General features: G+C 32.1%; 3 protein-coding genes across 6 annotated transcripts in view; 2 read left to right on the top strand and 1 right to left on the bottom strand.

Moving 5' to 3' along the window:
• The window catches only part of LOC115874928, a 57,074-nt gene extending 56,369 nt beyond the window's left edge, over positions 1–705 (top strand). For 3 of the 4 annotated variants that reach the window (XM_030890229.1, XM_030890228.1, XM_030890227.1), the window contains one exon: positions 49–705. In XM_030890229.1, coding sequence (XP_030746089.1) covers positions 49–689 — 641 coding nt within the window. In that variant the 3' untranslated portion in view covers positions 690–705. The remainder of the gene's footprint in view (positions 1–48) is intronic. The other variant, XM_030890230.1, reaches the window with a different exon arrangement.
• LOC115874931 (probable transcriptional regulatory protein Teth39_1009) lies at positions 705–6,558 on the bottom strand. The gene is made up of 4 exons (XM_030890233.1): positions 6,192–6,558; positions 5,984–6,137; positions 1,303–1,395; positions 705–1,243 (listed from the first exon to the last, which is right to left on the bottom strand). Exons 1-4 carry the CDS (start codon positions 6,355–6,357, stop codon positions 862–864), a joined length of 795 nt encoding a protein of 264 aa, XP_030746093.1. The 5' UTR covers positions 6,358–6,558; the 3' UTR covers positions 705–861.
• Positions 6,559–8,832: 2,274 nt separating this feature from the next.
• Positions 8,833–9,264, top strand: LOC115874887. Its single transcript, XM_030890186.1, has one exon. The coding sequence runs from the start codon at positions 8,833–8,835 to the stop codon at positions 9,262–9,264; it is 432 nt and encodes a 143-aa protein (XP_030746046.1).
• The last annotated feature ends 13,822 nt before the right edge of the window (positions 9,265–23,086 follow it).

Here is a 23,086-nt window from a genome sequence, read left to right as displayed (position 1 = left end):
ACTATATATGTCGACTTGTTATAATTAATTTATGATTATAAATTTCAGAATTACAAAAACACGATGATAATCCTTTTAGCTATAAGGTAGAGAGCAAAAGTACCAGTTTGCACCAGGATATATTTACAAAGATTGTAGTAAAAATTCTAGACAAACTTATAGCAGTAACCCCTACAGTATTGTCTAAGTTATTTGGTAACTTAGTAACTGATATTGGTGCCACCAGTGATTATTACAGTCCACTACAAAACATATTCAAAAATCTTGGCGTTGCTGGGTACTTCCCATTAATCTTAATAAAAATATTAGAAACAACAGGAACTGTCATTCAATACATGAAGAAAAATAGTTTTGTAAGAAACTTCCTTGTTCCAGGAATTTCGTTAGCTTTAGTTGCAGGGGCTGTTTTATTTGTTATTTATTTCTATCAAGATAACCAGTATAATACTGAACTAAGTGATAATAATTATGATTCCAGTATGTATGATATCCCTTACAAAAGTCACAAAAACTACCGTAATACCTTGGAGCCAAGGGAAATGCAATACTTGCCGCCCATGCCATACATCTCAGATAGATTTATTCAAAATGACATTGGTGCACCAAACATCAATAATCTAATACCATATTCAAGAAGCTATTATGATTACTTTAATAGAAAACGTGTAGACAATGTAAATAGTATCTAATAAAAAACACCTAAAAACAACAGCATAAAAATTTATTTTATAACAGATAAAATATGTTATGTACGAAAAAACGACGTCAGCGATGGATGGGAATGTCATTTCCAAGCCAACTGGACGCCTTTTTTTCGATCATACGGTATAAATAACTTCCTACTAATTTAAGTTTGTTTTATCAGCTTACATTGACATTATCAAAAGTTCTAAGAACCTCTGGAAATTCTTCCAGTTTTTTTATTAACTTTTCATACATTTCGTAATCAGATGTTCCTAAATCTTGAGTTTTAAAAGGAATATAATCAACGGATGCATTTAATATTTTATAACCCATGGTTTCTAGCAAATCTTGTGTCTGCATAAAATATGTCTTACTACATACAAATTCCAAAACGTTGTCCTCTAAATAATTAACTTCTTCGGCATTGCTTTCGATTGCATGTTCGGTAGCTTGTTCCATCAATTCCTCTTTTGGTGTCTGAGATAACTTGGAATTTTCAGCAAGTATAATACCTTTCTCCTCAAATATATGAATAGCTCCCCCATCACTATATTTGGACCTTTAATTTGTTGAAATAAAAAAATTAACTGTGACAAACAAATGCAATATCCTACTTACTGATGCTTTCTTAAAACACTTGACATATGTTGTTTTATTAAGTGAAGATTATTGGTAAACAACTCACATAATATAATTGAACTTCCGGGACCCCTTAAACAATAATAATACACCTAATTAATAATTTAATTATTTTATACTCCATGATAGATAGATCAAAGATATTACACGACCGTATCACATTACTTCGTCTCTCAGGCTTGGAGTAAATAGATTAAGTAAGGAAGTCTTTGGGTCGAACGCAATGGGGGATTAATATGGCTGATTTAAATTCGAGTATTTATTAGTACCGTTTTAATTTCATTAATAACGTCTAAAAATATACAGTAAGGTAGCCGTTAAGGTAAGATATTACATACAGGGTGAGTTTTCTACAATGTTCCCTATGGGTATCTCGGAAACTACTGCAGATAAAGGTCGGTTAAATGGGGAAAGACTTGCACATTTCTGGGGTCATAAATATGCACCTTTCAGATTTTTAAAAAGTTCAGGGCTTACTAGATATTTCGAAAAAAAAAACAAATTTTGGCAATTTTAAAAATGGTCCCTAATTCCATTATAATACATTTTAGACAAAAAGATTTTAGATAAAAGTTGTAGATAATTACATCCTTAATGAGATTGTGTCATTTTTTACATATGACACAAACTTATGTTTTCTTAAATGGAAACCATAGTTGGCCATGACTTCATAAAAAGCACCATTTTTTAAGCTTTTCAGCAATATAAGCTATAACTATAATATGTTTTTTTTTCAAAAATTACTGAGTTACAGCCAAATCATATCATTTTTAAACAATTTCACTTAGTTAGCCATGAAAACAAATTCAATTGTTTTTGCTCTCAGAAATGTCAAACTGTCACATCCAAACTTTGTAAATTAAAATAACCAAAAATTTTTAATATAAATTTTTCAAATGAAGTAAAGCGTGTAGGATTATTGGTTCAACTTTTCTTGGCCATACATTTTCGAGGATACGTTACATACGCTTTTTAGAGAATGGTTTTCAAGACATGTAAGAAAAGTTAAATTTAGAGACTCGCGCATCAGTAGAGTCGTTCCAAGATGACTTTCATTGGCTGTCCTCCTTTCACGCAGTTGAGCAGCTCTGAACTGTTCAAGAACGCGATACTCTCACTCCATTCAATTGAGTCATAAAGCTCCAGAACTGTTCCGCGCCATATGGAGGCACCAGGCTATCGAGCACCGCTCCTTTCAGAATCGTTCTCGAGTAGCCCCAGGGCGTAAAGCCCGGAACTCGAAGTTCGCGAATGGAAGACAGCAATTATGACACTCCGCCCCCTCCTCCATAATGAAAGAAATGTTAAAAATTATTTATATCATAGTTATTCAAACTCAGCGTTAGGAAAAGGTGGACTAATTGCATGGGCCTTCTCGATCAACTGACCTATCCATTTTAGATTTTATGCGGTATATTTTTTGAACATTTTCTAAAATAACTTAAAGTGTATGTAGTGATATTATTTTTTTAACCTTTGGTTTGTGTAATGTAAATTGTAAAGAACCGTTTATAAAATATTCTTTTTATACGTTATAAATTATAATAATTAAATAAATAACAGAATAAGAATACCATGCCAACTATGTGAAATTCGTCAAGAAAGATAAGATTTGGCTATCTCACACTAACACTAAATTTTTCGAAAAAAAAATATTACAACTTATATCACTGAAAAGATTAAAAAATGGCGCTTTTTATGAAGTCATGCGGTGGGATTCTGTAGGCTCCGTAGCAAGGAATTTCCTGTCTAGCCTATGCTATTTGTATACGATTGATGAGTCACTAGACAGGGAATATGTTTACAGAATCGCTAGCATGGCCAACTATGGTTTTAATTTTAAAAACATAAGTTTGTGTCATATGTCAAAAATGACAGGCATATGTCAAAATTGATATCGCTCAACTCCATGACAGCTACGGCCAATAGTATATGACATTCAAACAATGTAATTTATGAAATTAAGGGGGATTTTGACGACTCGTGTACATGACAAGTACGCCAATATTTGCGTATTTGGCAACTATGCTATCTCTGATTGCGATGCATGAAAAAAATGCGTATAAAGTTTTATACGTTAAAATCCAGACCACGCTTCTACGATGACCAAATCTGTATGCCCCAATGACTAAAGAATATAAGGACATGTAACGCCCCTATACGGGCTGCAGTAGAATTTGTGACCTTTTTTTTTTGTTTTGGTGGCAAACAATGAGTCATCATTTGGTCACCAGCGACAATTTTAGCGATTTTTAATAGTTTGTGTGTAGTAAACTTTGTATAAACTTTATTACAATGGTGATTAGTTGTTCAGCCTTCAAGTGTAAAAGCAGCAGCGATAAGAAAGAGCCAGGAGTTACGTTTCATAGGTAAATAAACAGTCCACTCCAACTTTTTAGCGTTTTCTTATTTCGATAATTATTCTTCAATTTCAATTAACATCTATATGTACTTGATATGTGCTATACGTCAATACTAGTTTTGTACCTTTTGTTAACATTTTAATATGTTTTTTTCGTAATTAATTAGGATGATACACCATAGGGGTAGTCAAAACAATTATCAAAAAATATAAATATTGCTTCAAACAGCTAGGTTAAGAAAAATATGTGCTACAGCACTGTTTGGTGTCATCGTCACAATTTACTCTCGGGTGTTATTTGTCCTTGGATTCTTTAGTCATTGGTATGCCCATAGTCTAAAAACACTACTCGCAAAGTAAGCTGAAGTAGGTCAAGGTCAAACAATAAAGATATTTTGTGTTTCCTCATCTAACTTTGGCTCGTCGCGGCTTATTTTTATTACACAAGGAAACAAAAAAAATAACCCTTTTTACTATTTGACTTTGACCTACTTCAGTTTACTTCGCAAATAGTGTAGAGGCCGTTTTATACAAAGTCCGGCAACAGTGCGTCGGGCAGCTCCTATAAAAAAAATTGGTAATTTTGTGTGAACCTAAAGTATATACGAAGATGTATTTCAGGAAAATATTTTAACTTCTATAGGGTAGCTCAAAAAAGTGTCAGTGGATCGTGATATATATATTTTTTTAAATGGTATATTATTACATTTTTGGCTTTCCCTGTATGATTTACGATTACGATATTCCAATTGCCAAGTACTTTTCAAATCCTCCTATATTTTACAATATTTTATCACTAAATGAAAATGGTACACTTCTGCAAGAATTTTTTTTGCGTGTCATGGTTAGAAAAATTTCTAGAATGAAAAACAGAAACGTGTTTTCATGTAACTGGTTTTCATCTATTCTAAAGTTGAAAAACTGAAAATTATACATTTCCGCAGAAACATGTTTGTGACATAATCTTCAAAAAGGCCAAATAAACAAATATTTCTCACGTAACTTATTTCGAGTAAACGAAAGTAGCCCTGATTTCAGCTATTCTTAAAGTTGGAAAACTCGAAAAGGGTGGATTTCCGCAGAAAAAATTTATGGCATACTATTCCAAAAGGCGGTGACGATTCACTTTAGGGCTGTCGCGAGGATTGCATTTAAAATAAAAATTTTGCTACCAAAACAAAGTAAAAGACATTTGTGAAAGACCTAGGTGAGGAATATTCGGTTTCTTAAAACACTTTTTATATAATAAATAACACAAATGGGTACTATTTTTGACGCGGAGATGGCGGAGTAACGTCGGGTGTTCGATATTTACGTTCCGATTGACGGATGGCGTCTTGTTGCTCTAACGCACTTGTATCTAGCACTAGCAGGCAACTATTAAGCCCGACCAATCACGTTAGAGTTTTTGACAAACACAAATGAATTGACAGCCTTCAAATAACCAAGCTAACCAACCTGATTGGTCAAGCTTAAAAGTTGACGGCTAGGGCTAGACACTTCTCTCTAACGCGCATGCTAATACCGGGAACATGGACGCTTTTAAATTAACGCTACGCTTGTATATTTTTTATTTATTTAGAGTTGTTGGTAACAGCGATTGATTGCGTTGGTTAGTCTTTGGTGTGAGTTTTTTTGTATTCTATATATTTTATAGGTATATATTTTATATATTCATTGATTTTCTTTATCTGCTTTTTGGTTGGAGTGGTTCAGTTATTTGGCGGGTTGGTTAGCGTGGTTATTTGGAGGGTGTTAATTCATTGGTTATGTGGGGGGGGGGTTGGTTGGTTTTGACTAATTTATATTTTTTTTTAGATATTCATTGATTTTCTTTATTTGTTTGTAATAAATGTATATAGTAAATGTACAGTTTGAGTTAAATAGGGCAATAAAACTATATAACAACAGCAAACTAAACTAATACTGCCGAAATTGCGCGAAAAAGCGCAAAAATATTTTTGAGGTTATAAAATTTTTCTCGCTTATTTTACAACAAATGGCATTTTTCCTCACCTCAAGCTCCTTATTTTAGAGAAAGGCAGAATATGCACTTTATTTTATAGAAAATTTGTTAATTTTGACAGCCCTAAAGTGAAACGGACCCCAAAAGGCTTCCAAATACTTTATAAACAAATATTTCTTACATAACTAATTTCAAGTAAACGAAACTTGAGTCAAAGCCTCACTCAAATTTTAAAATATCTGATACTGTATTAGTTCTTATTAAATTGCATTTTAGTTAAATATTTAATTTAGTCCAACTTGGTAGTTAATCTATAAATTTTCTATACTTACTTAATTTCTATTAAATGATATCGAGCATTAGATTTATCTGACTGGCAACTTTTCAAAACACTTTGCAATGTGGTGTGAGGCATATTAAATCTTTTGCATTGATCAATTACTTGTTGTAGTTTAATATTAGAATTAGGATCAAGCGAACCACCCTCTAAAAACAATATTACTTTAATAATTACACTATCATTACCTTCTTATTCTGTACCTTGAACAGCCACTTTTATTTGCCTAGATAATTTTGTGAAATTAACATTCTTTTCAGCGTCTTTTATCCCTTTTATATGTTTTATATTTGCCCATTTCGAATGCCCAGCATGCCTCTTTAACACTAAGGATAAATTATACGATCTGCAAAATATACTTCGCTGCATTTTTAATCATAATTTTCAAATAGTTATGTAAATGTTTATATTATTTGGTTTCCATCATAGAAAAATAAATAAAAAGGTTTCAAAATCTATAATCCCAACAACTTCATAATAATTAATATAACCTACAAAAGCAAAAGCCCAAAAATCAGTGATCACCAAAGAATAAGTATTTTCATCAAGTCAAGGACAGCTGCTAGGGACGCAAACGATACATCGATGTTTGTGAAACATCGATTTTCAATGCATTTCACGCTTCACGCTACATGATGTGTCATTTCAGGATAGGGATTTCTATTATTGTTGAACCACAGCTTACAGAATAACATAGCTTGGACACGCGCCAATTTTTCCCACGCTCGAATTTAAAACGCCCTACTCCGACGATGCGCTAAATGAATTAAGCGACCGACAGTCAGCCTCATTCAGTCGATGCATAGCCTCCACCGGTGGCGCGTAGGGCCGTATTACGGAAAATTTTAATTGGATTTTTTTTCTTATATTTAGCCATAGGTATTTGTGCTTTTATTTCAATTTTATTTTTATTGATGGAATGGGAATAGGTTTTCCGGGATGTGCGGCTGCTGGTTGCACAAATAATTATGGAAATAATTCAAAATATAGTCTGTTTAATTTTCAATTCAATTCAAAATTAATGTTCAATTCAAAAGTATATTCACACTTTAGAGCTTTTCAAAACGATGAAGACTACTTATTTGGAGACTTGCTAATGCCAAGTGACCATTTTTTTATTTAGTTTCCTCATTGGAGGTTATTTTTATAAGCTTTTATTTAACTTGCTTTGTATGTAACTATCTATGTATGTATGTATGTTTGTTCGGGGCAAATCTTGTAAGCTAAATTAAAACCACTTCCTTTTATTGTAGGAGATTGAAATTTGGCATGTAGGTTCAGTCCCAATGACAATACATTTTTTTGCAAGGCATGACCCGAATTTTTGACAGCTGTTAAAATGGCGGCATTTTTGAGGTTTTTGATTTTTTAAAATTCTATTTATGAATGGATCGGGCTGAAATTATATATATATATATATATATATATATATATATATATATATATATATATATATATATATATATATATATATATATATATATATATATATATATATATATATATATATATATATATATATATATATATATATATATATATATATATATATATATATATATATATATATATATATATATATATATATATATATATATATATATATATATATATATATATATATATATATATATATATATATATATATATACCGACCTGGTCATTTGATTACTGTGTATAGGATTTTAACGTGTAAGACAGAGAATAATATAAATGACCGGTTGACAGACAGAGAGACAGCATCAAAAAGGGGCCGGCGAGAAGCCGGTGCGACCGATACAGTGTTGCCGGTTTTACGGGTGTGGGCAAGGTAAAGCATAAGCATGGTGGGAGAACGCATTGAGAGGGGCGGTGCTTTATGTTAAGGTTCGTATTCACTATCCGAAAGAACAAAGGAATGAAATTCGGTATATTTGGACAGCAAACCGAATGCATGCGGCCGTTCGCCATTCGGTTCGCTCCCTCATCTGTTTCCATTCGGTATATCAAAGACGTTCGCAAACGAATGAGAATTATAGAACCGCGCGAACAAGACTGGACGTTCGCTCGTTGGATAGTAGCATTCGTTCGTTCGGATAGTGAATACGCACCTTTATGTAGATGAAAAGGTGGGGAAAGGAAATAGATCACCTGAGATCCAAACTATTTTTGCATCATTCTTTTCGCCTAGCTGTTTCGGTGTGTACGTTAAGTGTTTCAAAAATGGCTATTTATACGACCGAAGAGAAGGTGCATATCGTTAAATGGTTTTACATTTCCTCAAGTGTGGAAGAGGTCATTGGGCGTTATGTGTTCACCTTTCAAGATCGCCCTGTGCCTTATGCCACAACTGTACGCAACATTGTTCATAAATTTGAGCAAACAGGCTGCATTGCGGCGTGCAGAAATTGTGACAATAAGGAAGGCGCAGAGAAGGTAATTCCCGACAAGGAAATTAATATTTGTGCCGCTGTCGAAACAAGCGAACCTTGTTCAAGCCGAAATATAGCCGAACAAGTTGGTTGCAATGCTCGAACGGTGCGCAGAGTTTTAAAAAGGCATGGATATAAGTCCTACAAAATCAGACCACGCAAGAAATTTTTCCCGCAGATTGTAACAGACGTCTGAGTTTTGCGAGGCTGTAAGAGAAAGAGCCGATCGGAATCATTTATTTTTGAAAATATATTATTCTCAGATGAAAGCTCGTTTCCCTTACATGGCTACCACAATCCTTCGATAGTACGTTATTGGTCTCGAGAAAATAAGCACCTTAGTATGGCACTGCGGACACAATATCCACAAAAACTAAATGTTTGGGCTGGCATGCTGCAAAATCATATCATTGGGCCTTTTTTTATTGATGGTATGTTAACAGCTGCCAAATATTTGGATATGCTACAAAACCAAATTGTACCAGCAGTTCGAAATTTGCCAATCAATTTTGAGGAAGTGTGGTTTCAGCAGGATGGCTGTCCTGCGCATAACGCGCGGAACGTAAATCTGTTCCTTCAAACCACATTTCCCAATCGGCTAATTTCCACACAAGGCACAATTAATTGGCCACCACGTTCTCCTGATTTGTCGCCCAATGACTTCTTTCTGTGGGGATATGTAAAAAACTCCATTTATGGCCATAACCATGAACGACCCATGAATATTGACGAGCTGCGATTAAAAATCGTTCAGTCGTTAGAAAATATCCCCGCTGTTATGTTAGCTAAAGTTAGGTCAGAGTTTTATAACCGTCTTGGCTATTGCGAAGCACAACAGGGAGGTATTTTTGAACCTTTGATTTAATTTTTTATAATTATTTTGCTAATTGTCCTTTTTTAAAGTTGATTTTTAGTCATTTTTTAATGCTTGTTTTAACTTATGGTGAAACAGCAACAAGCATGAGCAGTGTAGATACAACCGGACGTTTAATTATTTTTATTGTTAAAAGATTAAACGTCTCGAGATGTATGGATAACCTTCAAAATCGTAAATATATTGTAGAATGATGTACACCCAACCCCTTTCAAAATCCGACTGATTTGATAAATTTGTGAAAGTATGTCTACCGTTCTACGACTTCGATACTATCAGTGTTGCCATATGAAGTTTTGAAAATTTCCTGAAGCCTGGTTGGCACGGTCAATCTACCAACAAAAAATATTCTTTTAAAATATTTATCTGATGATACTTTTAGAAATGCCAAGTTTGAGAAAACAAATTAAATACACACACTAAATTGTGTCCAAAAATATGCTTTCTAAAAATGTATTTCCTGGATAGAAACCTTAATGTTAGGGAATATTTCCTAGACCTGGCATCTACGGCCATATTCTCTCCCACCACTTGATTTGTCTCACCCCGCCTCTCGAAATGTGGAAGCAAAGACATTATAAAAATAGACCGAACATCTCATTCATAAATACTCGTTGGTAGTGTATCAAACATTCCAATGTGTCAAACAAGGACAGAAGAGACAGAGAAGTCTAAAATTTCCGACCCCGGCAACTAGGCGCATTTGGATTGTTCTAATGGCCAGTGGCGTATCGTTTTTTGGAACGAATTTAATTAGTAAAGTAAAAGTAAAGTAATTAGTAAAATTTTTACTCCATACTAATATACTACATTAACACTTTTTCGTTAGATGAGTTTTGTTATAAGGTCTAATATAATAATATAATTAATATCCCACATATACTTATGTTGAAACGTTAGTAGGTAGTTTTCGAAAATCGCTCCAACGTCGATATTCAATTTAAACTTTCAGTTACTTCTATATAAACACTCAGTTACTTTTGAATACTTACAGGGTGACTCAGGCTTCCGAAACAGTTCTATATTAGGTTTATGGTTAGTGACTTTTCTTTCAATTTTTTTTTAGAATATGGAGGCAATGGTAAACCACGTTTTAGACATTTTTCTAATCATAGGTGGCCGGAACATATTTTCAAACTAAAGTTGTAGATTTGCCATTAAATTTCCATTCCAGAAATACCTAGGGTTGTCACCTGTCCTTTTTTGAAAAGGACAGTCCTTTTTTGGAATAACTTGTCCTTTTGACTTTTTTTGACTTAAAAAGCCATTTTTATTTACGTATTTTCCCTGAGAGAAGAAGGGAACTTACAACTTCCCGTTTAATCTCTGAGAAAATTACCTACAGCAAACAGAAATATTCTTTTCGTCCAAATTTAATTAGAGATGTTATAAAACCTATAAATAAATGTTTCTTGTTTAGAATAAGCAACATTATTTAGAATTTCCCGTTTAATCTCAAATGATAGTTTAGGTTTTAGTTTTACCTTTTTTGATCTTAAAAAGAACTTTTCAAAATTAGTAATTAGTAACGATTTAGTTAGTTCGCAATCGATAGCTTCCTGTGAAGTACTGTGTAACAGTTGTTTAATCTTGTATTATTAATAACTTCCTATACCTAAAATCAATATTTATTTTAATCCTTTTAGTCTCTCAATAGAGGGCATTTATCATTAAAAGTATCAAATTTGTGTGCTACAGTATGGGATTTCTGTCGCATAATAATGAATATTACGTTTATTTTACAAATCCATTTCTTAGGTAGCTTAATCAGACAATCAAATTTTAGTTAAACGTCCCAATCTTCATGAACTGTATTAAGCATATGTATTGCGGTTTGAATCACCCTGTATGTTGACAAAAATATATTTGAAATGTGCGTCACAATGGCCCCTGATCTTATGTAAAGATTGAAATAAAATCACAAACCAAAAACGTAATAGGTAAAAAGCTTTTTGGAGGCCTGGTCACTCTGTATATAGGTATGTATAAAACTAGTAGCCTAAGAATTATTTATAGTTCGTCCCCATGATACAAAGAATACAAGGTATGATATTGCGCAGGTTGGTCACTACGTCACAGGTGATAAACGGCACCATTGGTCGGCAAGCTCCGCGCGCCAATTTCAAATTGCCAAACAGATGACACAATAAATGCGAAAATATATATATATAAAAATATATATTTTAGGTCTTTTTTTTATTAGTGGCAATTGAACAATATGGATATTTTTTTGTATGGCGTATGACGTCACAGGTGGTATGCGCAAACTTAACGAAATTGGAGCCGCTATCGATCATACCTTGTTTTCTTTGTACCATGGTTCGTCCCATTCTTAAAAAAAGGTAAACACACCGTACAAATAACTCTAGGAAGAGGTATTTGTATTGTACGGTGGTAAAAACTTGTCTAAACATGACCGAAGGGGCAGATACAAGATATAATTAAGCAATAAAATGTAAAAAAGGTCGGGTAAACACCTTGGTTTATTTGTTGAGCAAAATTCCTTTAGAATATCGTATATAATGACCAAAATATGACGCAATTTAAAAAAAATGTCACTTTCTGGCATATAATAAAGTTTCAAATGCAACGTTTATATTCAAATTTGTTATGATATACAACACTTAGGTAGTAATTGAGACGAATTATAATTCAATTACCGGCTACTAGGTTCTTGTTTTAATAGATCAAAATTCAACAAATATAATTAGAAATTATTTTAATTTTGAGAGGCTCCCTTGTGGGACGCCTATGTACGATTACGGCGGAAACAATACCTACCTGTGAAAAGACAAATTCGGGTAATTTGAGCTTATTTTTCCACACATTTGACACTGTCCTACCCAAAGACATTATAAAGATAGACCGAACATCTCATTCATAAATACTCGTTGGTAGTGTATCAAACATTCCAATGTGTCAAACAAGGACAGAAGAGACAGAGAAGTCTAAAATTTCCGACTCCGGCAACTAGGCGCATTTGGATTGTTCTAATGGCCAGTGGCGTATCGTTTTTTGGAACGAATTTAATTAGTAAAGTAAAAGTAAAGTAATTAGTAAAATTTTTACTCTATATTAATATACTACATTAACACTTTTTCGTTAGATGAGTTTTGTTATAAGGTCTAATATAATAATATAATTAATATCCCACATATACTTATGTTGAAACGTTAGTAGGTAGTTTTCGAAAATCGCTCCAACGTCGATATTCAATTTAAACTTTCAGTTACTTCTATATAAACACTCAGTTACTTTTGAATACTTACAGGGTGACTCAGGCTTCCGAAACAGTTCTATATTAGGTTTGTGGTTAGTGACTTTTCTTTCAATTTTTTTTTTAGAATATGGAGGCAATGGTAAAGCACGTTTTAGACATTTTTGTAATCATAGGTTGCCGGAACATATTTTCAAACTAAAGTTGTGGATTTGCCATTAAATTTCCATTCCAGAAATACCTAGGGTTGCCACCTGTCCTTCTTTGAAAAGGACAGTCCTTTTTTGGAATAACTTGTCCTTTTGACTTTTTTTGACTTAAAAAGTCATTTTTATTCACGTATTTTCCCTGAGAGAAGAAGAGAACTTAGAACTTCCCGTTTAAACTCTGAGAAAATTACCTAGAGCAAACAGAAATATTCTTTTCGTCCAAATTTAATTAGAGATAATATATAATAATAAAACTTATAAATCAATTTTTCTTGTTTAGAATAGGCAACATTATTTAGAATTTCCCGTTTAATCTCAAATGATAGTTTAGGTTTCTGTTTTACCTTTTTTGATCTTAAAAAAAACTTTTCAAAATTAGTAATTAGTAACGATTTAGTTAGTTCGCAATCGATAGCTTCCTGTGAAGTACTGTGTAATAGTTGTTTAATCTTGTATTCTTAATAACTTCCTATACCTAAAATCAACATTTATTTTAATCCTTTTAGTGTCTCAATAGAGGGCATTTATCATTAAAAGTATCGAATCTGTGTGCTGCAGTATGGGATTTCTGTCGCATAATAATGAATATTACGTTTATTTACAAATCCATTACTTAGGTAGCTTAATCAGACAATCAAATTTTAGTTAAACGTCCCAATCTTCATGAACTGTATCAAGCATATGTATTGCGGTTTGAATCACCCTGTATGTTGACATAAAAATATTTTGAAAATGTGCGTTACAATGGCCCCTGATCTTATGTAAAGATTGAAATAAAAATCACAAACCAAAAACGTAATAGGTAAAAAGCTTTTTGGAGGTCTGGGTCACTCTGTATATAGGTATGTATAAAACTAGTAGCCTAAGAATTATTTATAGTTCGTCCCATTCTAAAAAAAGGTAAACACACAGTACAAATAACTCTAGGAAGAGGTATTTGTATTGTACGGTGGTAAAAACTTGTCTAAACAAGACCGAAGGGGCAGATACAAGATATAATTAAGCAATAAAATGTAAGAAAGGTCGGGTAAACACCTAATTCCTTTAGAATATCGTATATAATGACCAAAATATGACGCAATTAAAAAAAATGTCACTTTCTGGCATATAATAAAGTTTCAAATGCAACGTTTATATCCAAATTTGTTATGATCTACAACAGTTAGGTAGTAATTGAGACGAATTATAATTCAATTACCGGCTACTACGTTCTTGTTTTAATAGATCAAAATTCAACAAATATAATTAGAAATTATTTTAATTTTGAGAGGCTCCCTTGTAGGACGCCTATGTACGATTACGGCGGAAACAATACCTACCTGTGAAAAGACAAATTCGGGTAATTTGAGCTTATTTTTCCACACATTTGACACTGTCCTACCATATTGAAAATTCGCAGATTCAAAAGTACGTTAAACAAAAATAAAACTACTGAAAACCACTGAAAAGTTCACTTCGGCCTTGATTCCGACTTCAAACACACCGTAAGCTAAACGTAGTACGCTATAACGGACCAAGGGCCGTCGCGAGGGGTGGTGGGACGGACGGCTCATTTCATTCTGGAAGACTAGCAGCGACGTTGCCAATAGTTCTAGACGTTTCAGCACATTAAAGAGTAAACATGTCCTTTAATAGTAACGCATATATTCTCTGGTTAATAACATATTATTACGCATGCTTCTTTAAAAATAAACTATTAATTTAATTAAGAAATTGAGATTTATTGATATCCGGTGAAGGTTTTAAAGTCACCTTTTCTGCAAATCAAACTAAGTAGATAGGCGCAAATTTGAGATGTGGCAATGTCGCCTTCTCTATTTCAGTTGGTTTTTACAATACGTAGTCAACCTCCGGTTGTTTGATCGGGTTAAAATGCACAATGTGATATCTGTTCTTACTAAATCTATGGTCCTACCATATTGAAAATTCGCAGATTCAAAAGTACGTTAAACAAAAACAAAAACTACTGAGAACCACTGAAAAGTTCACTTCGGCCTTGATTCCGACTTCAAACACACCGTAAGCTAAACGTAGTACGCTATAACGGACCAAGGGCCGTCGCGAGGGGTGGTGGGACGGACGGCTCATTTCATTCTGGAAGACTAGCAGCGACGTTGCCAATAGTTCTAGACGTTTCAGCACATTAAACAGTAAACATGCCCTTTAATAGTAACGCATAGATCCTCTGGTTAATAACATATTATTACGCATGCTTCTTTAAAGATAAACTATTAATTTAATTAAGAAATTGAGATTTATTGATATCCGGTGAAGGTTTTAAAGTCACCTTTTCTGCAAATCAAACTAAATAGATAGGCGCAAATTTGAGATGTGGCAATGTCGCCTTCTCTATCTCAGTTGGTTTTTACAGTACGTAGTCAACCTCCGGTTGTTTGATCGGGTTAAAATGCACAATGTTATATCTGTTCTTACTAAATCTATGTGTGGAAGCCATGCATATCTCTTCGCACGTGTCGCCACCAAACCAAACCAAACTCTTGAGTCATAGGCGTACTAATATTTTATTTTCATTTAGATTTAGTATTACAGCCAATTTTAGTTTAAAAGTTTTGCTTATGAATTCTGTAAAATTTGATTTATTAGAATTTTAATAAGAATCTTTTTATGACAGCTGACAATGTTTAAGATGGGAACAGTGGAACAACACCTTCACCACGCTGCTTCTTAAGCCCAATACATACTCAATATAAAAAAACTCATCGACATGATCAAAAAGTTTTATGATCGAGCGGGTTTTGTATCATAAATAAAAACAGATAAACTATTTTTATGTAAAACGACCTTTAAAATTAACATTATAAACATTATAAAACTGTTAGGTGGCATCGTATTTATGATTCTAATTGTGCTACCCTTTGAGGGGTGTGAACTAAACTACTTAATTTATAATAATACTGAATTTATGCGGGGTGGTATAACTAGTGTTATATACGGGCAACCAACGGTCCAGCTACGTCGAAACACCGGTTCCCATTAGAACACCGAAGTTAAGCGACGTAAGGCGATACTAGTGGATGGACGGGTGACCAGTTCGAAACTCTGTATCGTGCTGTTGTCCAATAAAGGCAAAAGTGTAAAATCTATTGACACACACTGCTCATTCACGCCGGTTCGAGGCCGGATGAGATCGGATATCTCGTGAGTAAGAGTCGAATTAGACACTTGCTCGGTTATTGACCGAGGACCGCTGTTCGGATTCCACGTAAACAAAGTAGGCCCCGTCCAGATTAGCCCTGGCAGCAAAAAGGAGACGTTAACTTCAAATCTTTTACTTTACTTTATAGTATTACATTATAACATTATCATGTCATAATATTATGAAATAATATTTCCTACTACCAATTTTTTTAATATTGGTACAGCAAACTTATCAGTATAAAGTTTTACTTATCTTTATCCTTTTTATTGCTATTTATAATTCTGAATACGAGGATAAGAAATTTTAGTTTTCAGTACGCCTATGACCGAAAGCGAACGTCTACCTCACGGGGGTGTCACTTGTATGGGAAAACAGGCAACAGTCAAATTTAAACGTGCCAGGACCAACGACAAAGAAAGCAACATCTGCCAGGCATTGGCTTTCTTTGTCACTAACATTGCTTAAATAATGATACCGCGGCCATTTTGTCAACAAAGAAGCTGGCCGGGCTGTCCTGGCAAGTGATTTAAAACAATTTTGCTTTTTACAATATTAAATTACCATTTGGATGTATTTAATGCGATTATTCAATTAACTGGTAAGTCAGAAATTACACACAAATACTTTATTCGTAAATACAACTAAGATGTAAACGTAGTTTTGTATTTTTAGATTTCAACTTTTGCAAAGACCCGCCGATAGAACTTGCCTGGCAGCGTACCTGTTTAACTAAACGTATTATTTCCTGATAATAATATCAAAACACGTAAGTACCTCTATAATTTATGATGACAAATGATTTTGATTATGTTTTATGTTATTTAAATACTTTCTAACCTCAAATAATAGTAAGATCCTTGTTTATATCGCACAGCCCGTTCAAAACTGTATTGTCTTCAAAAAATGTTTACAAAACAAACAATTATTACAAAAACAATGTCCTTTTAATCTGATTTATACCTCAGAAGGATGCCAGTAAAATTTTATTAAATCAACATTATATTATTTGGCCATTAATATCCAAAAAGGAGCATATTGCCTTAACTTAAATTTTCTTTTACTTCTCTTGACAATGTTCTCTATATTCTCTATTTTGAGTTAGTAAACTTTTGAACGGGATGTGCGATATATAAAATACATAATATATCCAAGGGTATGATCTGATAAAAGTATTTTTTGATGCATTTTTTGGTTTTTTATGCACGTTGGCTTGGTTTATGTTTTATTCAGCTTATTTATTTGGTATAAGTTTTTTTGCCTTTGGAATGGCATGCATTGAGGCTAGATAGTGTTTCATTAGATCATTAAAGGAATTTAAATTAAAATATATTTTTGTCATATTAGTGTGTTATCATGATACAGGTAGTTGTATCATAGTGCCTTATGCATGTTATTTATACCTATTATATACTTATGTAATGTATTATCAGTAAATAGATGATAACATACTACTAAAATGTCTTTTTAATAGTATGTTTATCTTTCCAATTCACTAGTTATTTGCAAAATGTATTTTGAACTAATTTAAGTCATTAATTGATCATCTTTCTTTTTCAGGTTCCGGGATATTCTTTTTCATTGTTAAAAAAATATATATATTTCAATATTATTGTAATGATATGATGATATTGTTTACTAATGTGTAATTGATTTACTATGAATTTTCTCTGAAAATAATAAGTCTTTAATAATATCATTGATTTGCTGTGTAAAGTTAATAGACATATTTTTTAATACATTAAATTATATTAAAGTAATAAAAAATATGTTTATTAACTTTAAACAGTAAGTCAGTGATACTTATAAAAATATTTTTTTAAAAATTTCCCCTCTTTTAAGGCCCGCCCCTCCAATTCCCCTCAATTTAGCTAATACTGCCAGGCGACACCAGGTGGCGCCTGTTTCCATTTTTTAACATGAAGTTAGCATTTCTTTAATGTTCCTATTCTCTGGTCTACCTCCCGCTTCATCAGCGGCCATAATTGGATGGAATCAGGGATGAGTAAATATAAAGGACCATAAAATTAATAAATTTTGCTCGTCTGCTCTGTTCAAACACGTAAGAAATATTTAATGATGAATCAGTACGACAGAGAAGTAATAAAAAGGCCGTTTTTATGAATAACAAAATGGTATTTGAACATCATATTATAATCATATTGAATTGACAATAGATTAATTTATCAGCTATACGTAGAAAATTGACAATAATAATAAAAACATGACACATGGCAATTAATATAATTCCAAATTAAAAATCGATAAGAGTTCTCATTCATAATAGCAATATAGATATATTTCAAAGACTTTACTTAAAATTGACTTTTTTAATTTTGTACTAGTTTATAGCACTCGGTGATATAACTTAACAAAATAATATCGATCATTAAATAAAGCATAAACGAACCAATAAATAAACAAAAAGGTTAATTTATTTAATAAAACGTACAACGTACGGCTTTGTATGCCGATTGTCGTGTGTATGAAGAATAAAGTCAACGTTTGTTCAGTACAATACGATATACTGAAAGAGAAAAGACTATAAAATACACACAAGACTATAATGTACACACGGCTTTGGGTGCCGATTGTCGTGCACAGAGTCTATAGACTCTGTGATTGTATAAATGAACAAAGAGAAAAGAGCAAGAATTTTCCCAAGCGTATGAAGTTGAGCTCCGGATTAAGTGGATAGGTAATAATTTTCTCTCCCCGACTTACAAGATTGCCATAGCGATTCACTTCTAGACATGTAGGTAAATGATGACTAAAATAAACGACCCAAGATTTTCTCTTGCCGACCAGTATATTATCGTAGTCTTAAAGAAATTAGAATAAAATAAACTATGTTTAAAATGTTCATGTATACTACTGAAATGAAGATAATATATTTAAGCTAAATGTAATCTATTACAGTTGTAGTAAAATGAGTAACTAATTGTTGAAAATGCAGATCCAACCCTAGATGCCACATTTTTTTGAAACGTCTACTTATGCGGTTTGAAATTTTGATGCAAAATCTGGCAATACCGCTCAGAAGAAATGTTCCCACCCATACCCACTCAACTTTTTTCTTTTTAATACATTTGATTTGCCATTAAGCTGCCTACATCACTGTCTTACACGTTAAAATCCTATACACAGAGTTGACCTGTCCTGATGTGTATATATATATATATATATATATATATATATATATATATATATATATATATATATATATATATATATATATATATATATTTATATATACATATAATAGTTTATCCTTTTTTACTTATCAAGAGTAACATATTTTACCTTTTTTGAAACTATGGTGTTCGTTAGTGAACGATCGGCGGTGCTAACAGAAACGCACTTTACTGTAAAGAAAATCTTGAAAATTAATTCGTTTCTTTTGTCTTTTAAGTACTTACAATAAAATAATTAGATCGTTCATGAAGCAGAATTAATTGCTATTGTATTTTAAGATTTTTGACATGCAATTTTCGTGCTTTGACTTTGTACTCACATATACGTTGTATTGTTTTTTATAAAGTTTTTGTAGTTAGTTTTCACGTGTATTTTAAAAGTTGATTTTTACTACTGCATTTGAGAAATGAGGATTCTTTTGATTGTTGAGCAATGTTGTAAACTTTACCATAATCCCACTTTGGTGAGTTGCATTTTAATAGTTTTTTTACAAGAATAGAAATTGTATTTAATTACTATAATTGTAGAAGAGTCCTGAAGAAGAGAACAACTGAATTCTCGAAAGCTTGACTAAACAATAAAGGGTTTTTCCTTGAACTAACGGCCTTCTTATTAGACTGTATCCCCAAGACACCTGTTTGAATATTTTTCTCAACTAGTCAGTCGCGTAGACTACCCATCTCTTTTATTATATATATATATATATATATATATATATATATATATATATATATATATATATATATATATATATATATATATATATATATATATATATATATATATATATATATATATATATATATATATATATATATATATATATATATATATACAGGTTGTTAACTCGACAGTTACTTATAGGGAAACAGAATGGCAACACTGCCTATTGAGAACGTATGCATTATTGATTTTTCTGCCGACTCGTCCCGTCGCGTCGTCTATCGACGAGCGGGCCGAGGTTATTTCAACCATAAAACTCTTGCCGCGAGTAATGAACAATTTAACAACCTGTATAGGTATATTGTGGGTATATACATATGAAAAAAAATATATGGGCGGCCATCTTGAAAAAATGACAGTTTAATGACATGTCAAAATTTCAAAGTCAACCGATTTTCATAAAAATTGATATATAGGATGGCCATGGGCTAAAATGAAAGAAAAAAAATTTGAGCTGTCAAATTTGACAGCTGTCAAAAAAATTTCAAAGTTGTCCGATTTTGATAAAAATTGATATATAGGACGGCCATGGGCGAAAATGAAAAAAAAATGTTGAGCTGTCAAATTTGACAGTTGTCAAAAAAATTTCAAAGTTGTCCGATTTTGATAAAAATCGATGATGGCCGTGGGCTAAAATGAAAGAAAAAAATTTTGAGCTGTCAAATGTGACAGCTGTCAAATAATTTCAAATTTGTCCGATTTTGATAAAAATCGATATATTGGATGCCCCCTACCCCATAGTCGGTTTTCATTTTATTTGTCTCACATTTGAACTGTCAAATTTGACAGCTGTCGTTTTTTTTAAGTTCTCCTTTTTTAATGAAAATCGATATACATATTATTAGGATACCCATAGAAAGTTATTTAAGAAAAAAATTGAGTTTAAGTGTGTGGCACTGAGAAACCAGCATAACTAAAAAGTAGAAAATAAATTTTATAAAAAAACCTTTTTTAAAAACAAGCTTTTATTTAAATACACTAAAAAGAATAAATAAACTCTTTTTTCTTTAAAACTTTTATTATGAACTTAGAACGTCATTACACAATTTTAATATTAGATATATAAAAGCTTGTCGCGAGATTTCTCTACATCGATAAACAAGTAAATTAACTAAAACCTGTGTCTACCCTGTCTCATTTTCAAAGTTTGTGTTATGATAGACCTCTAGACCAGGAATTACAAGATAAAGTTGTCGTACCAGATTTTTATGAGTGCAACTGTACACTCAAATCTCGCGACAAGCTTTTATATAATATTAAAATTGTGTAATGACGTTATAAGTTCATAATAAAAGTTTTAAAGAAAAAGTTTATTTTATTCTTTTTAGTGTATTTAAATAAAAACTTGTTTTTAAAAAAGTTTTTTTATAAAATTTTTCAGAACAATTTTGAAGAACTTTCCTTAAATGAAAATATATTATGTAAATTCGTTAAATTATTTCAGACAATTTATTAATATAATAAATATAATAAATATAATAAATAATTATTTTATTAATATAATAAAAAAATAAATAATTAAATTATTTTTTGTTAAAATTATACGCAAAAGTTAGAATTTATTATACCTTAAAGAATATTAATAAGAACTTAAATGTAGCAAACAAAAACCGAAAGCTCCTAATTTAGAAACATTCGTAAATAACTATAAGTAATCAATGTACCTATTTCATTTTGCTGTTATTTCTAGAAATAAATTAATTAATTTGTTTTTTAAATGTTTTTCTTTGAGAATGCATATTTATTTAAAGTCAACAATTTAAAAAACGTGTATATAAATTATGTTCTAGCACCAGTCGAATAATTTTTTACGTCACGTGTAAAATTTTTTTGAATACATCTCTGGGCTGACTGGCGCTTACGCGGCTATTGGTTTTGGCTCCAGTGTTCCCCCTCTTTCGAATCGCAAATCCGAGCGTAAAAAGATCAAAGCGGCACGCTACACTGTCCGAGCTGGTTTTTACTTAAGCTGTGGTTGAACCAGTGTTGAACAATAAAACATACAGGGTATCCCAATATTCCGTGGACATTGAACTACTACGCATTTTTAAAATAAAAATAAGTACATTGAACACAATTTACCTCATACAAAAGTTCTTTTTTGTTTTTTGTCCATTAGAGGGCATCAGATTAAAAAATTAAAAATGTGTTTTAAGTTATTTAAAGAACTGTAATTCCGATTTGAATGAGATTTGGGGTGCAAAATTAACATTTGACTTTCAAAGAAATAAAAGAAAAACTAAGGAAGGGTAAAAACTACCCCAACCCCTACATTAATGTTGGTACAAATATTTTCCAAATTCACCGACCGTCGACTGGATTTTTTTCTTAAAATGGTCTTTCTAGTATTTGCTACATTTTTTATCTCTTGTAAAAAATGTCACATTGCTTATTTTTCCAGAAAAAAAATTAAGAATTTTTTCCAAAGACCTACAAAATATACCATAATTAAATAAAAAGTTATAAAGCTTATTGTCAAATATCATTTGTGATACTCAAGGGATACTAACATAACATTCCATATTTTCGCCAACTAGATTATTAGCGCATACTAAAATAATAATTTTACGCGCCTATACATTAGCTTGATATATGCCAAGAAATATTTTTTGTAAGTCAGCTTCGGAATGATCCCCCAGACCAACGCGAAATGTTCGCTACGAATGGGGGATCCTTTACTTTTTTCTCAAAAAGTATGCGCGGTGGCGTTTTTTTACAAGAGACAAAAAATGTAGTAAATACTAGAAGGACTATTTTCCGATTAAAAAAATCTGTTGTCGGTGGAGTTGGAAAATATTTCTACTAAAATGTATACAGGGTGGCGCCTCCCATACGTCGCGGAGGCTCCAAGGAGAACGGTCGTTTATATCGAAATGATATTTTGGTTGCGTATGTAAGTTAATTGTAAGCATTTTATAAAAGTATATAGAGTTATACAGGGTGTCTCAAAAAAAGTTACACATCAAAGTTGTGTGTTTTTTGTAACCGAACACCCTATATAATAATTGATTTTCGGATTCTAGAAAGAAAATAAAGGTGAGTTTTATTAAAGAAGCATATACCTAAAATGTAAGGATTTTGACATATTTCACATTTTGTGAAAATAAAGAGTAGGTAATTTTTAAATTTCAATAACATCTACCTAAATTTTACGGTTCATCTGTAATTTTCGGTTACTGTAATTAAATATCAGGCTAGACAACCTGATATTTAATTACAGTAACCGTTATATGTTGTAGAATGTAGAATGTTTAGAAGGGGAGTTAATCACCGCGACCTTACAGATCTATTGTGTGTTCCCCTTTCTTGAGT

This window comes from Sitophilus oryzae, unplaced genomic scaffold (assembly GCF_002938485.1).
Source record: "Sitophilus oryzae breed Bouriz unplaced genomic scaffold, Soryzae_2.0 scaffold_1307_pilon_pilon, whole genome shotgun sequence".
Taxonomy (NCBI): Eukaryota; Metazoa; Arthropoda; class Insecta; order Coleoptera; family Curculionidae; genus Sitophilus; species Sitophilus oryzae.
Note: the sequence above shows the minus strand (reverse complement) of the source record. Positions and strands in the feature narration are given on the sequence as shown.

What these genes read in the sequence shown, in the direction of transcription:
- LOC115874887 (XM_030890186.1), top strand. Translation starts at nt 8,833, where the DNA reads ATGTTAACAGCTGCCAAATATTTGGATATGCTACAAAACCAAATTGTA.
- LOC115874931 (XM_030890233.1), bottom strand. Translation starts at nt 6,357, where the DNA reads ATGCAGCGAAGTATATTTTGCAGATCGTATAATTTATCCTTAGTGTTA. An exon ending in AATAAAAGTGGCTGTTCAAG is followed by an intron (nt 6,138 to 6,191) that starts GTACAGAATAAG and finishes TATTGTTTTTAG; the next exon opens with AGGGTGGTTCGCTTGATCCT. An exon ending in AGTGTTTTAAGAAAGCATCA is followed by an intron (nt 1,244 to 1,302) that starts GTAAGTAGGATA and finishes AACAAATTAAAG; the next exon opens with GTCCAAATATAGTGATGGGG.